The sequence below is a fragment of the Gopherus flavomarginatus genome, chromosome 6, assembly GCF_025201925.1.
Source record: "Gopherus flavomarginatus isolate rGopFla2 chromosome 6, rGopFla2.mat.asm, whole genome shotgun sequence".
Taxonomy (NCBI): domain Eukaryota; kingdom Metazoa; phylum Chordata; order Testudines; family Testudinidae; genus Gopherus; species Gopherus flavomarginatus.
In genome coordinates this window covers 30,023,513-30,039,473 of record NC_066622.1, presented here as the reverse complement: position 1 = coordinate 30,039,473, position 15,961 = coordinate 30,023,513, and the positions used below count along the sequence as shown (strand labels likewise).

Below are 15,961 nucleotides of genomic sequence, written 5' to 3'. Positions count from 1 at the left end.
CCGCTCATCTGTCCTGGTATCCCCTCTTCCCTGCCGCCCATCCACCCTGGTATCCCCTCCTCCCTATCACCTGTCTACCCTGGTACCCACTCCTCCCTATCACCTGTCTGCCCTGGTATCCCCTCCTCCCTGTCACCCATCCGCCCTGGTATCCCCTTTTCCCTGCCACCCATCCACCCTGGTATCCCCTCCCCCCCACCACCCATCCACCCTGGTATCCCCTCCTTCCTATCAACTGTCCACCCTGGTACCCCCTCCTCCCTATCACTCGTCTGCCCTGGTACCTCCCTGTCACCCGTCCGCCCTGGTATCCCCTCCCCCCTGCCGCCCATCTGTCCTGGTATTCCCTCTTCCTTGCCGTCCATCCATCCTGGTATCCCCTCCTCCCTGCCACCCATTCACCCTCGTATCCTCTCCCACCTGCTGCCCATCCACTCTGGTATCCCCTTCTCCCTGTCACCTGTCTTCCCTGGTATCCCCTCCGCCCTGCCACCCTTGCCCATCCAGACAGGTCTTGCCCACCTTGCACATGGGACTGCCCCCATCAGCTTCCAGTCGTGCAGAAGCAAGGTCAGAGATGTGTGTTCCTCGAGGGGCTGTAAATGGACCCCAATGATCCAGCCAGCCCTCATCCTCCTGGCCCAACGGTGCCCCACCACCACCACCATTGGGGTGTCCAGATCTCTGCAGGTCACTCATCCCACTCCCTGGAACTATCGGCTGCCATGTCTTCACACTGCCATCTGTGCTGGCATGTTCAGTGTGGGATTGCTGGGGGGGAGGGGAGAGAGACAGCCTCTGCTCACGTACCAGCCCCCCATTGCCTACTCTCCTGAGCTAGCTAGTCCTGTTGCCCTGGGTCTGGTGCCCTCGAGAGGGGAAAAGTCCCAGATCCCACTCCCTGGGCTGGGTACGGCCTATGATGCAGGATGGTCCTTCGCCCTCTGCCAGGGACGTGTGAAGCCAGCTGCTGCCACTGCCATCTCTCACCTCTCTCACCATTATGGCACAAGGGGGCAATTACTTGCTGCCCCCCTTGTCCTCCACTCTATGACCCCCAACCCCATTCTGCATAAGAAGGTCTAGGACAGGGGGGCACAAGATCCTTGGGGCATGCAGTCTGACCACTAGATGTCCCCCTCACCCTGTGCCAACATGCCCATTGCCTAGGCCTGCTGGGGGCATCTGTGCAGCTGCACCTCCCCTCTCCTTGCTACCCGCAGATGCCTCTGCCCTTGCCCCCCACTGACCCCTTCTCTACATGGCAGATCTCTGTGGCCCAGGCCCCAGGGCTTATGGGCAGGGGGATCCCTGTTCTGCTTGGAGCCAGGCTGAGACCTAGCAAACCCAGCTTTGGAAGGGGCGCAAGAGTGGGGGACTGGGAATGAGGCACCTGGTCCCCTCTACCTGACAACACTCCTGCAGTGAGTCCAGCATCCTTCAGTGCCAGCAAGCCAGTCACCATCCTCAAGAACCAGCCCTCAGTTCCTCCCCAGACACATCTGCATTGGTCCCTAGAGTCACGTTCAAGGTATGTGTGCCTGACTGCCCCCCCCCTCAGGCTCTGGCCACATGGAAGATAACAACCTCCTACTGCTGCCAGTTATGGGCTCCAGTGTTTGCTGAGTGTCAGGGGTCACACCCTGTAGTACCCATGGGGCAATGACCCACAGAGAGACACGCACCAGAACTACCCACCTGCCCATCATGAGCCACAGACACCAGAGCAGACCATGCAGCTCACAGAGTCCTTTATTGGGGCAGGTTCCCATCCCCCTGACAGTTGCTCAGTATCAGCCTCTTCCTGGGAACCCATTACCCAGGGAATGGCTCATGACGCAGGAGGAGCCAGGCCGTGCCCCCCTTGGGATCCCAGGGAGGGACTCACTCTCTGCTGGGACATGGTCACCTTGCCACACCACACTACACTGGCAAGGGGTGTGTGCGTGTGTGTGTGATTGCACAGGGGGCCAGCTGCGAGTGATTGTGTGTGTGACACTATGCATCTGTGCAAAGTGTTTAATTTGGGCCAGGGCTTATCAGGGCAGAGCCCCAGCACCTCTGGGCTTGGCAGTTCATAGCCTCAGCACCTCTGGGCTTGCTGCATCAATGAAAAAAAAAATTGCTTGAGCCCCGGCACCTCTTTCATTACAGATTAAGCACTGTGTGCAAGGTGTGTGGGTAAACACAAGTGGGGGTGGGGACTGATAGGATGTATGCACTATGTGTGATGGGGCTTGTGCTCGGCGAGCGATGGGGGTTGTCTGTGTGCGATAGGGTGTGTGGTGTTGTGTGCCTGAACAGGGGAGGTTCTCTCCTGCATCCCCGGTGCTAGTGTGAGGGGCCCTGCTCTGTTACCTGGGGCAGGGGGTCAAGTCCCGCCTCCCCAGAGTTTAGCTGGTCCCTGTGTCTCCCATGCAGTCCTGTGTCCCCATGTGAGTGGCAGCACTAGTGGGAGGTATGGGCCAGTGCTGGGTGGGGGAGCACTAGCGGAGAAAGGCTAGATTTGGAGGGGAGGGCCAGCATCTTGGCCCCAAACCAGAGACGCTGCTGTTCCGTACTGAGCTGCTGTGCGTCCCTCCCAGGCTCCCAGATGCCTCAGTCTCCAGGCTGTGATTGGTGGATTTCCAAATCCAGGTCATGTGCAAACCATCCAGAACCTGCAAACGGACCCATCGCAGGCTCAGGAAGGGGGGACTGGAGCTTCCCAGTGCAGATCAGGCCTCAGTGGCATTCAGTTCAGATCCAGCCCTCCCAAAGGGAGGTGGATGCAGGAGGAGGGAGTGGGGCTGTTGTGCAGGATGGGGACTGTCACAGGGAGGGAGAAAGGGGCCAGCAAAGGGATCTCCCCATGGCTGATCTGAGGGCAAGGGGCACAGAAAACCAGGTCCATGATGCCTGCACAGCCCCACGCCCAGGTGTGAGTCTCTAATCTGGATTAAGGTCCCAGCCCCTGTTCAGGCTGCCTTGGGCATTGTGGGGTGGCGGAGTGGGAGGGCCCTGGCTGGGCGCGGGACTCCCCGGGGGGGCAGCGGGCGGTGGAGCATGGCCCTGCGGCGGGTACGCAGGCTCTGCTTGCGCAGCATATAGCGGGAGTACTGCACTTCAGGCATGGCCAGCTTGAGGCAGCGCTCGTCAAGGGGGGCACCTGACCCAGGCACGGGTGGAGGCAGGTCATAGCCCACGATGTCCACATTGGAGCTGGGCTGCCAGGGCCGCAGCTCCTTGTTCTTGATCTGCGTGGCGGGGCGCAGCTGGGGCCGCCCCCCGAAGCAACGGCGCAGCAGCTGTTCGCAGGCCCGGCGCAGCGCCCGCACCTCCTCCGCCACGCACTCCCGCCCCGCCTGCGCCACCTTGCGCCAGAAGGTGGCATTAAAGTGGTCATAGAGCCGGGCGTCCAGCCCGTTCCAGGCGCGGATGCGGGCGGCCAGCGCCTCTGAGCTGATGTTGCCCTTGGACCGGGGACCGCGCATGTTGAGCTTGACGTAGAGCACATCCTCCAGGTCCCAGGAGAGCAGGCGGCGCAGCAGCACCAGCGACTCATCAAAGTACTCGGCGATCATCACCAACGAGAAGACCTCCTCCATCTGGCGAATGAAGTTGGACAGGTAGGTGGGGTCGGCAGGGCTGTGGTCGTTGTCCCCTCCAAGGTCATAGAGCAGAGTGTTGTGGGCGTACATGGAGAACTTGTCCTGGGGGCGGTAGAAGGCCAGCGGGTTGGCCAGGAAGGCTTCCATGGAGCCGTTGGGCACCCGCTTGAAGGCTGAGCAGTACTGGTTGTAGTAGGTGAAGAGTGACTCGAACATGGCAACGGGCTCACGCAGGATGGTGACGTAGAGCGTGTCGTTGGGCATGAGGCGGCGCAGCTCCTGGTGTTGGAAGCGCAGGTGGCTGGCGATGATGCGGGGGGGCAGAGTGTGCGGGTGCACGAAGCGGGCGGAGAAGTTTCGGGGGTAGCAGAACTGGTGGTCGCAGGCGTGGTGGGGCAGCGCCACCGTCACGTTGTGCTGCTCAGCGAAGCGGAAAAGGATGTTCTGCACTGTGGTGCCCGCTGTCTTGTGGGTCTTCAGAAAGGCCACCGAGGTGTGCTTGGGGCGGGATGATGGGGCTGGGGGGCAGCCCGGGGAGGAAGGCTTGGGGGACCTGCTTGGGAGAGGGGGGGTCAGCGTGAGGGGCATGGCCAGCTCAGCACTCCCCTGAACCCCTGCCCTGATCAGCCCAATGGGCCCATCCATTTCCTCCTCATGTCCCAGCCCCACATGCCCATCTGCCCCTGTCCCTAGCCCCATGACCACTAGCTCTGCCCCTGTATCATCCCACCCTGCCTACTATCCATGCCCCACTCCACCCACCCCTGCCCCCACAGCCCCACTCAACATGCCTCCTGTCTCATCCTCTAGCTAGGCCACCTCCGTGCTCCAACCCTTCTTCTAACCACTCCCACATGATCCCCATCCTCCAGCCTTCCCCCTCCTTTGCTCTGTACCAGTTGAGGTGCACGCTCTGGTGGATGAGCAGACTCAGGGTGCTGAGCGCCAGCAGCAGCAGCAGCAGGGCCTTCTTGCGGGACATCATCTTGAGGGCGCAGTGCAAAGGAGGGAGGGCGTAGGGCATGGTGGGCACTGGCTCCTCTCTACCTGAGCACCATCCAGACAGGCACCTCTCTCGTCATGGAGCCACAGGGCGGGCAGCTGGGCCAGCCTCACGTCGGGGAGGCCTGGGGGAAGAGGGACAGGTGAAATGTTAGCATGCCCACTTCTCACACTCATGCCCCCACCCTGCCCCTTTGCACCACTCACAACCAACCCATGCCCCTTTTCACAGGCATGCCTGGTCCCCTTTGCACACCACTGCCTCACACTCCTGCACTCACACTGACCCTCCCGCCCACCTGTTAATTCGTCCTGGGACACAGGATGTTACAGGCTGTAGTCCCCATCTCATAAACAGGACCGATGTTCTTGGGCCCTAGACGTGCTGGGCCCTGCGTGGAGCTGCGTTCAAATGCATGTTGTTCAAACGAGCCCAGCTCAGCGCGTGAGCCAGGTCGCTCTGTATGACAGCCCTGTCCCCAGCATTATTTACTGCTCTGCCAATCTGTGAGCCATGGGCATGTGTTACCAGCACTGAGCTGGTATTTCCTTCCAGACTATTGCATAGCGCCAGGCCTAGAACCCATTCCTGCAGACTCCACTAGAAGCAGTCCCACTGGCTGACAATCCCCCTTGACGATCCCCATCGAGCTCTATCAGTTAGACAGTTTTTAATCTAGTTAATAGGGGCTCATGACTGCGCTCTTCAGGATCCAAGACACATTTCAGGGCAGACTCCAGAGGGAGCAAAAGTCCACTGAGTTTATTGAGGCAGCTCCCCACATCCTCCCTGGGCAGGGGATTCCAACGATCCCCACGAGGCCCCACAAACCTGGCCCAGGCAGCACGGACAGCCTGATACTCATTTTGGACTAAAGCAAAGAAATAATCCCAAACCCAAACTCAACAGTTCTGTGCCAGACCCAGCATCTTCTGGAGGGCTCTGGCAGTCAGCAGTCTCAGCAGAGGGGCTGAGCTGGGCCTTTCCCCAGGAATCAAAGCAAAGGAAAGGAGATCTGTTCTCCACCCTGATTAGCCAGCTACTGAGCTGTTCTCCAGTGCTCTCCCCTCGTAACTTTACCGGACAGCGCCTGTCTGTGTAATGGGGCAGGTCTTAGTGGGTCCATAGCACCCCATTAACCCTTGCTGGCTGAGGCCACATCTACTCTACAAACTTTGGCTGGCGCAAGTTGCATCGGTGCACAGTCACCAAAGCGTGTATATTGCTCGTGTGTATGCACACTTGGCTGATTGTGTTGGAGCTGCGTGTGCCCACCAAGAGTACTTGTGCCAATGCAAAGTGTAGTGCACCACGGGCAGGTACCCCAGTGCTCCATGCGCTGCCGTCCCATGCAATGCCCTTGAGGAAATTTTCAGAATGTGCTGTGGGATAGAAGTGACTTACTCAGGGATCTCTGGGAGATGGGGGTCTAGTTCCAGCATGCAATTTCCTCCATCCCATAATACCATCCATATCCCATAATTTTTGCACCTTTTATTTTTTTTTAATCCCACAAACCCATGTGAACTTCTCCATGTCCACCATCTCTGATGGAAGCATGGAGCCCTCACAGCTCTGCACTGTTCTCATGAACACTGTAAATACGGGACTCATAGTCCTCCTGTATTTGCAGACCTGCAGGAAGTACCTCAACATTGGGAAACATATGGATTTATTTGAGGACAGTTAGCTGAAGGACACAGCAAAGAACAATTCCAGGTTGTTGGTAGCATTCACGGAGCAACTGCAGATGGTGGAGCACCACTTCTGGGCCTGAGAAATGAGCCCAGACACATTTGATCACATCATAATGCAGGTCTGAGATGACGACCAGTGGCTGCAAAAGTTTTGGCAGTGAAAGGCCACATTCCTGGATCTGAGTGCCGAGCCTGCCCCAGTCCTCTAGCACATGGACAGCAGAGTAAGAGCTGCATGGACAGTAGAGAAGCCAGTGCTGATTGCACTTTGGAAGCTTGCAATGCCAGATTGCTACTGATCAGTGGGAAATCATTCTGAAGTTGAAAAATCCACTGTGGAGGCCATTGTCTTGCAAGAGTACAGGGCCGTTAATCAACTCCTGCTAGGCAGGCCTGTGACTAGGTATTGTGCAGATAGCAACTGGATTTGCAGCAATGGGGTTCCAGAACTATGGTGGCATGATAGACAGCACGCATATCCCTATTTTGGCCCCAGCCTGCCTTGCCACGGAGTACATCAACAGAAAAGGCTACATTTCCATGGTTATGCAAACGTTGGTGGATTCCCCAGGGATGCTTCACTGATATCAGGGTGGGCTGGTCAGGGGAGGTGCATGAAACGCGCATCCTTAAAAACACAGGCCTATTCAAAAAGCTGCAAGCAGGGACCTTCTGTCCTGACCGGGGGATTACTGATATGGAAATGCCAGTGGTGATTTGGGCAGATCCAGCCTACCCCTTGCTCCCCCGGCTCATGAAGCCGTATGCTGGCCACTTCGCCAACACCATAGAAAGATTCAGCTACCGCCTCAGCAGGTGCAGAATGACAATTGAATGTGCTTTTGGTAGATTGAAGGGATGCTGGTGATGTTTACTCACTAGATTGGCTCTCCGTGAGAAAAATATTCCATGTGGAACTGTGTGGTTGAGGGAGGCTTTGAAAGAGCCCTTTAATGGTCAGCCACAGGAATGTTCTGTGCTGGGCCAGGAGCTTTGGGTGCTGCTGGGAATTGGGTAGTGCTTGCTGCACATCTAGAAATATGACTGTTTTTCTGAGCCTATGAGTTGTGTGATGCTTGCTGTACATTGACAAGTACAGTGTGCTGTGAGTACCACCGTGTGCTCTGCAGTACGTGCTGGGAACTAATAAAGAGAATTTTATTCTCCATAAATAGAAATTTGTTGAGTGGCAAAAACACTGCAGAAAAACAGCCTCCAAAAACACAAGTATCAGAGGGGTAGCCGTGTTAGTCTGGATCTGTAAAAGCAGCAAAGAATCCTGTGGCACCTTATAGACTAACAGACGTTTTGGAGCATGAGCTTTCGTGGGTGAATACCCACTTCGTCAGATGCATGTAGTGGAAATTTCCAGGGGCAGGTATATATATGCAGGCAAGCTAGAGATAATGAGGTAGTTCAATCAGGGAGGACAAGGCCTTGTTCTAGCAGTTGAGGTGTGAAAACCAAGGGAGGAGAACTGGTTTTTTAGTTGGCAAGCCATTCACAGTCTTTGTTTAATCCTGAGCCGATGGTGTCAAATTTGCAGATGAACTGAAGCTCAGCAGTTTCTCTTTGAAGTCTGGTCCTGAAGTTTTTTTGCTGCAGGATGGCCACCTTAAGGTCTGCTATAGTGTGGCCAGGGAGGTTGAAGTGTTCTCCTACAGGTTTTTGTATATTGCCATTCCTAATATCTGATTTGTGTCCGTTTATCCTTTTCTTTAGCGACTGTCCAGTTTGGCCGATGTACATAGCAGAGGGGCATTGCTGGCATATGATGGCGTATATTACATTGGTAGACATGCAGGTGAATGAACCAGCGATGGTGTGGCTGATCTGGTTAGGTTCTGTGATGGTGTCGCTGTTGTAGATATGTGGGCAGAGTTGGCATCGAGGTTTGTTGCATGGATTGGTTCCTGAGCTAGAGTTCCTATGGTGCAGTGTGCAGTTACTGGTGAGAATATGTTTCAGGTTGGCAGGTTGCCTGTGGGCGAGGACTGGCCTGCCACCCAAGGCCTGTGAAAGTGTGGGATCATTGTCCAGGATGGGTTGTAGATCCCTGATGATGCGCTGGAGAGGTTTTAGCTGGGGACTGTATGTGATGGCCAGTGGAGTCCTGTTGGTTTCTTTCTTGGGTTTGTCTTGCAGTAGGAGGCTTCTGGGTACACGTCTGGCTCTGTTGATCTGTTTCTTTATTTCCTCGTGCGGGTATTGTAGTTTTGAGAATGCTTGGTGGAGATTTTGTAGGTGTTGGTCTCTGTCTGAGGGGTTAGAGCAGATGCGGTTGTACCTCAGTGCTTGGCTGTAGACAATGGATCATGTGATGTGCCCGGGATGGAAGCTGGAGGCATGATGGTAGGCATAGCGGTCGGTAGGTTTTCGGTATAGGGTGGTGGTAATGTGACCATCACTTATTTGTACCGTGGTGTCTAGGAAGTGGACCTCCCGTGTAGATTGTTCCAGTCTGAGGTTGATGGTGGGGTGGAAGCTGTTGAAATCATGGTGGAATTTTTCCAGAGACCTTCCCATGGGTCCAGATGATGAAGATGTCATCAATGTAGTGTAAGTAGAGAAGGGGCATGAATGGACGAGAGCTGAGGAAGCGTTGTTCCAGGTCGGCCGTAAAAATATTGGCATATTGTGGGGCCATGCGGGTGCCCATAGCGGTGCCACTGATCTGGAGATATATATTGTCATCAAATTTGAAATAGTTGTGTGTGAGGATAAAGGCACAGAGCTCAGCAGCCAGTTGTGCTGTGGCATCATCAGGGATACTGTTCCTGACAGCTTGTATTCCATCTGTGTGTGGGATGTTCGTGTAGAGAGCCTCTACATCCATGGTGGCTAGGATGGTGTTTTCTGGAAGGTCACCAATGCATTGTAGTTTCCTCAGGAAATCAGTGGTGTCACGGAGATAACTGGGAGTGCTGGTGGCATAGGGTCTGAGTAGAGAGTCCACATATCCAGACAGTCCTTCAGTGAGAGTGCCAATGCCCGAGATGATGGGGCGTCCAGGATTTCCGGGTTTGTGGATCTTGGGTAGTAGATAGAATAACCCTGGTCGGGGCTCTAAGGGTATGTTGATTTGTTCCGGTGTTACTGTAGAGAGTGTCCTGAGTAGATGCTGCAGTTTCTTAGTGTATTCCTCAGTGGGATCTGAGGGAAGTGGCCTGTAGAATTTGGTGTTGAAGAGTTGTCTGGCAGCCTCCTTTTGGTAGTCAGACCTGTCCATGATGACAACAGCACCTCCTTTATTAGCCTCTTTGATGATAATGTCTGGGTGGTTTCTGAGGCTGTGGATGGCATTGCGTTCTGCAACAAACCTCGATGCCAACTCTGCCCACATATCTACACCAGCGACACCATCACAGGACCTAACCAGATCAGCCACACCATCACTGGTTCATTCACCTGCATGTCCACCAATGTAATATACGCCATCATATGCCAGCAATGCCCCTCTGCTATGTACATCGGCCAAACTGGACAGTTGCTAAGGAAAAGGATAAACGGACACAAATCAGATATTAGGAATGGCAATATACAAAAACCTGTAGGAGAACACTTCAACCTCCCTGGCCACACTATAGCAGACCTTAAGGTGGCCATCCTGCAGCAAAAAAACTTCAGGACCAGACTTCAAAGAGAAACTGCTGAGCTTCAGTTTATCTGCAAATTTGACACCATCAGCTCAGGATTGAACAAAGACTGTGAATGGCTTGCCAACTAAAAAACCAGTTTCTCCTCCCTTGATTTTCACACCTCAACTGCTAGAACAGGGCCTCATCCTCCCTGATTGAACTACCTCATTATCTCTAGCTTGCCTGCATATATATACCTGCCCCTGGAAATTTCCACTATATGCATCTGACGAAGTGGGTATTCACCCACGAAAGCTCATGCTCCAAAACGTCTGTTAGTCTATAAGGTGCCACAGGATTCTTTGCTGCTTTTCCAAAAAGACAGGCATCGCAATACAGACTTTAAACATAAATTAATGGAATGGGACTTTGCAATTGAAAAGGCAGCAAATATTTCTGTCCTTTTCAGTGCACAAAAGTAGCCCACCATGGCTACATATACACCAACCGTGGTCTCACAGATCAGGGTGTGTGAAGGTGTGGTTTCCCCTGCTGTCCCCTGGCCTGCAGCGGTAGGTGTAAGGGAGCGGCCCGTGATGCCAAGTGATATGTTGTGGGGGCATTGGGAGCAGCTAGCACGGAGTTCTCCAAGGACTGCAATGGGTGAAGAGTCTGGGATTTTTGGACCTGAAGGTCAAAAAGGTCTGCAGCATCTGTGTTTTCTGCCTGAGATGACATAGTACATGTCCCGTTCCATCTCTCCTTTTCCACGTTGTCTGCCATGTTGGCCCTCTACTCCAGGCCCTTTGTTCATGGTCCAATGCAGCACTGGCTGGCAGGAGCTTGCTGAACATGTCCTCCCTAGTCCTCTTCTTTCTCCTCCTTACCAGGGTCAGGTGTTCTGCAGGTGTGTGTGTGGTGGGCACCCTCAAGTCCACAACGGCAGCAGCTGCTGGTAGAAAGACAGATGTATCACTGACTTTATCATCACAGTGGAAAGGGAAAGTTACATTTCAAAACTCCCTTGCCTTAGTCTCATAAGAACTTTGAATAAGACATGCTTGTTGACATGCCAGCTTTGGGGTGCCCCTGCACAGCACCACTCTTCAGCCCCAGCCGCACAGGTGGCCAACCAGGGGTGAATGGAGGGGAAGGAATTTTGGTTGCATACAACAGCAAGCCACATTTCAGTCCCTATTCCTTGATTACGGGTATAGGGCAGTGGCACTCAGTATGGGCACTTCATTCCACAGGTGGTGGTGATTTTAGCTGATATCTCACGCCTGAGGGTAGCAAAGCCACAGAGAGCTCAGCTGCTGCTGGTTTCAGAAACTGAGATGGATGGGCCTATTGGTTGGTGTGGTGGAAGTTGGGCGAGGAACTAAAGCCAGCGGTCAGAGCCAGAATCAGAAGTCAAGAGCCAGGTTGGAGCAGGGCTGGAGCCAGAGCAGGGCTGGAGCAGTCTAAGGCCTGTGGAGTCTGTCACCACTCTCAGGCAGAGGAGAGTTCCAAGCCATGAAGTGACGAGGGGAGCATGAGCAGCTGTTTCTCCTGTGAGGGTTATATACCTGCTCTGAGAGCCACCAGACCAGCTCCTGGCTTGTGGATTGGCTGCAGCCTAGCTAAGGCATGACTCAACACTGAATGTGGCTTAATCAGGCTCTAATTCATCACCTCACATCACTCCCCACTCACCGAGGCATACACTTCCCAGTCCACAAGGTACACAAGTCATCATCAGAGGAGCTTAGAATCCAGAATCTGTCTCACCAGGTATCTTCATGCCCCCGAACCATGATGAGGGATGGGGGTGGGTTGTGCATCAAGGAAAAGAGTTGGCCAGCTATTTCTTTAACAAGGAAACATGGAATGCTGGATGTATCTTCACGGCACAGGGCAAATGTTGCTTGAAGGCCACCAGGTTGATCTGTTGGATGATCAAAATGGTCCAAGGTAATGGTGGTCTAGTTTCCTTGAGGAGGTATCCAAGTGTTGAATCAAGAGCCATATCTTGTTTTCGACCGACAAGGGAGGAGGGTCCTGTTGATGGAGGTCAGTGTATCATTTGTACTCATCCTTGGCTGAGTTTAAGTGTGATTTTAATTCCTCTTGAAAGTGGTGAAAGTGTTGAACCAAATCAGAGGCCATGGGAACATGGGAGATTGGCGGGACGGATGGATGGAATCGAGGGTGGAAGCCATAATCGGCCTAGAAGGGGTTTTGGCAGGTTGATCTGTGATTGGAGTTACTGTGAGCAAATTCAATAAAAGGTAAAAGTTGGAACCAAACATCTTGATAGTAGCTGACAAAGCAACAGAGTTATTGTTCTGGAATTTGATATAACTATTCCAATTGTGCATCCGTCTGGCGGTGGTAAGCAGAGGAAATGCACAAAGTGACTTCAGGACTTCAGCCAATTCTCCCCAAAAAGGGAAGACAAATTGTGGCCCACATTCTAATGTCATGTTGGTTGGTAATCCATGGAGTGTGACGGTGTTGTTGAAAGATAAATAAGCAGTTACTTTTGCAATGGGGATCGTCTGATAAGGTGCAATGTGTGCCCTTTTGTTGAGGAAGTCGATGATGACCAGTATAGCTGTGCAGCCATATGAGTTGGGGATATCTGTGATGAAGTTAATTAAGATAGATGCCCAGGGTTGGGGTGAGGCCAAAAGTGGGATCAGGGCACCTAGACATTTGGCATGTGGTCTTCATCTGGCTGGATGTCTCATAGGAAGCCATGTAAGATTTGACAGATGAGAATAGTTTACCACCAAAAATTGTGAGAAATCAGCTTCACCGTCTTCCTGTTTCTGAAGTGGCCTGCAAGCAAGGAATCGTGGCATAGTAAGAGTATAGCTAGATGGGTGGTCCATCAGGAACATAAATGCAATCCTTGAACCAGAGTACCTTGTTTTTCACTGTGATGTTTGGGTCAGAACTGGCTGACATCCATCCACTGCAAGTGGATCATTGGGCAGCGAGGCCTTTACAGTGGCCAAAAGATCAGTGCTGGTCAGCATATTTACAAAACGGCAGGGCTTCAATATAGTGGTAGGCTTGGGAGGTTTAACCTCCTTATCTATGTACCCTCCCTTGTGAGATAACACCTCGTGTTTACCATTCCAGGTTCTCAGCTGGTAGGTCAGGATGAAGTTGAATCTAGAGAAGAAGAGTGATCAACATAGGTTGGTTGAGGGCTGCAGAGAGAGATGTTCCAAATTTTTATGATCTGTGAACACCTGGACTGAAAGTCGTGCCCCTTCTAGATGACAGTGCCACTCTTGAAATACAGCCTTGATTGCCCCTCTCCTTATTATAGATTTTATGATGTTGTTCCTCAGGTGTCAATTTCATAGAAGAGAAGGCACAATGGGTAAGGTCATTCAAGGGCCCGTGTTGCTGTGATAGCACTGCTTCAGTCATGTGATCAGAGGCATTGGCTTTGATGTCAAAAGGTTTTGATGGATTCAGGTGTATTAGGATGGGGGTAGAAGTACACACTTCCTTCAGATGATCAAAGACCAGTTGGGCTTCTGGTGTCCAGGGGAGAGTTCTTCCACAGCAGCTGACTAATTGGAAATACCACTTGTGAGAATCCTTGAATGAATAATCTATAGAAACTGGCAAATCCTAGGAAGCACTGGATATCATGGATGCTCTTGGGTGTAGCCCAAGTTGAAATTGCAGAGAGTTTTCTGTGAGCCATACTTATTCCGTTAGGAAAAACAGTATAACCCAAGAATTCCACAGAGTTGCCATTGAATTCACATTTCTCAGATTTCCCATACAGACTGTTTGCTTGCAAATGTTTGAGTACTAACCAGGCATGCTGGTCATGCAGGGTTTGGTCCTCTGAAAAAATGAGAATGTTGTCTGGGTAGATTACAACAAATTTGTGCAGAACAACCCTGAAGATATCATTAACAAAGTGCTGGAATGTGGCAGGGGCATTACAGAGACCAAAAGGCAGGACAAGGTACACAAAATGTCCATACCACGTATGAAAGGCTGTTTACCATTCATTGTCCTCTTGGGTGCAGACCAGGTTATAGGTGCTGGGTAGCCAAGCCTACCATCTCCTGTAGTTCACTGATCAACAACAAAGGATATTTATTCTTGATGGTGATATTGTTCAGCACTGAATAGTCTACCCAAAGGCACAGGGTACCATCCTTTTGCTTGACAACTGGGGCTGGGGACTTGGCAGTGGACACAGAAAGACAGATACAATTATTTACTAGATTTTCATTGAGGTGTTCCTAGAGGGCCTTGAGTTCAGGTTCTGACAAAGCGTAAATTTGCCTGAAGGGGATTTTGGCCCCTGGCAAGAGTTCTATGGGGTAGTCGTGAGGCCTATGTGGGGCTAGGGCATTAATGTTTATTTTATTAACTATGTCCACAAAGTTCTAGTATTTCACAGGAATTGGAGAGTTATCCTCATTCAGAGCCTGCTGTGAGCATAAAATGGTGGCCTTGCCCAGATCGTGTCTAGTGTCTTCAACACCAGGCTGGACTAGACACTGATGCTGACAAAAATCAGACCTCAACTGCACTTCTCGTGCTCTCCAGGAAATGTCTGGATTGTGGAAGGAGAGCCAGGGGATGCCAAGCATGATCGAGAAGTGGGGTGAGTCAATCAGGTTAAATTGCAGGGTTTTCTGGTGGCCTTGAATCACAGCCCAAAGGGGTGCAGTCTCCTAGACGACCAGGCCCAGGGACAGCAAGCTGAATTGCCTCCACCACGGGGGAGCTTTCTTTACACTGGCAGTGGATTATTTTAGTAAAGCCAGTGTCCATAAAATTACTAGACATTCCTGAGTCCTGCTTGTTTCGGGCATAGCCAGGGCCCAAAGCCGGCACTCGATCTGGAGGTGGGATTGGCCATTGTCCGCAGTGGTTAGGGTACACATAGGAAGCAGAGGGGGTCTGCTCAGGGAACCTGATGTTGCCGTTCTGTCCAGCCACATCCCCTCTAGTGAGATTGATCCCTCCCGTCTTCCTGGACCAGCCATAGAACAGGACTTGAGGGGGCAGCTGGTGACAAAGTAGCCTCGTTCCCCACAGTACAGGCAGAGGCCATTCAACCAATGATATTTCTTCTCTTGATCTGAGTCGGCTACATGTCATGTCAACCTGCATTGGTTTGGGTCCAGCAATTGCCTGGGAAGGTGAGCAGTGGGAATAGGGCTGGTTAGGCAGGGACGGGTGTATGCCTTCCTTTTTTCCTGACTCACTCAAACAGTTGATTGTCAATCTGGATACACAACTCAACTCAGGGGTGCAAATGCACTGGGGGGGAATCAAGTTCATCTTTAATCTCATCACTGAGGCCTAGGTAGTATTGGTAAATCTGCACCACTTCATTCCCAGACGTGTCAGTGACCAGGTGTCAGAAATGGGTGGCATAGGCTGTGATGGGTCGGGGGCCTTGTCTGAGTAACTACAGGGCAATTTTGGCAGTGGATACGGGCTGTGTCATCAAATGTGAATGAAAAGACATCAACGAGTTCATCAAAGTCATGGAGAATCGAATCTCCCCACTCCAGGAGTGTGATGCCCAGTCTAATGCTTTGTCTGTCAATAAGCTGATGATCCCTACCTTGGTTTGGTCATTCAGGCGACTGCCCCACCCCTATGAGAGATTAGGCTAGGGCAGGCCAGAGCGGCTGCACCAAGAGGCAGCCAATCAGGGAAGGCCTGTGGGAGAGCCAATGAAGGCTGAACAAGTGATGGCCAATCAGGGCAGGGCTCAGCCCTATATAAAGGCTGCCCATGAGAGGAGCAGGCAGTCTCTCCCAGACTTCCAACAGGGAAGGTCTGTCTCCTGAGCTAGGAGATCAGCACCTGGGACAGCGCAGCGCAGCGCAGCGCAGCGCAGTGCAGTGCAGTGCAGCGCAGCCTCAGGGGAGGTGAAGGGAACTCCAGCCTGCTACCTGCCAGGCTGCAGGCCCTGAGGGAAGGGCCTACAGGGTGCAAAAGGGTAGAGCGGAAGTGACCCAGGGAGAGCAGACAGCAAGCGAGGGGAGAGGAGGGCAGGAAGGCTGCCGCTAGAGAATCCCTGGGTTGGGACCCAGAGTAGTGGGTGGGTCT

The 15,961-nt window shown here is 52.6% G+C and overlaps 1 protein-coding gene across 2 annotated transcripts in view; it reads right to left on the bottom strand.

Moving 5' to 3' along the window:
- Positions 1–1,747: 1,747 nt before the first annotated feature.
- Positions 1,748–15,961, bottom strand: part of GAL3ST3 (galactose-3-O-sulfotransferase 3) — a 36,978-nt gene continuing 22,764 nt past the window's right edge. Inside the window, exons 2-3 of one of the 2 annotated variants that reach the window (XM_050960692.1) lie at positions 4,487–4,717; positions 1,748–4,146 (exon numbers count right to left, since the gene is read on the bottom strand). In XM_050960692.1, coding sequence (XP_050816649.1) covers positions 2,958–4,146; positions 4,487–4,614 — 1,317 coding nt within the window. In that variant the 5' untranslated portion in view covers positions 4,615–4,717 and the 3' untranslated portion in view covers positions 1,748–2,957. The remainder of the gene's footprint in view (positions 4,147–4,486; positions 4,718–15,961) is intronic. The other variant, XM_050960693.1, reaches the window with a different exon arrangement.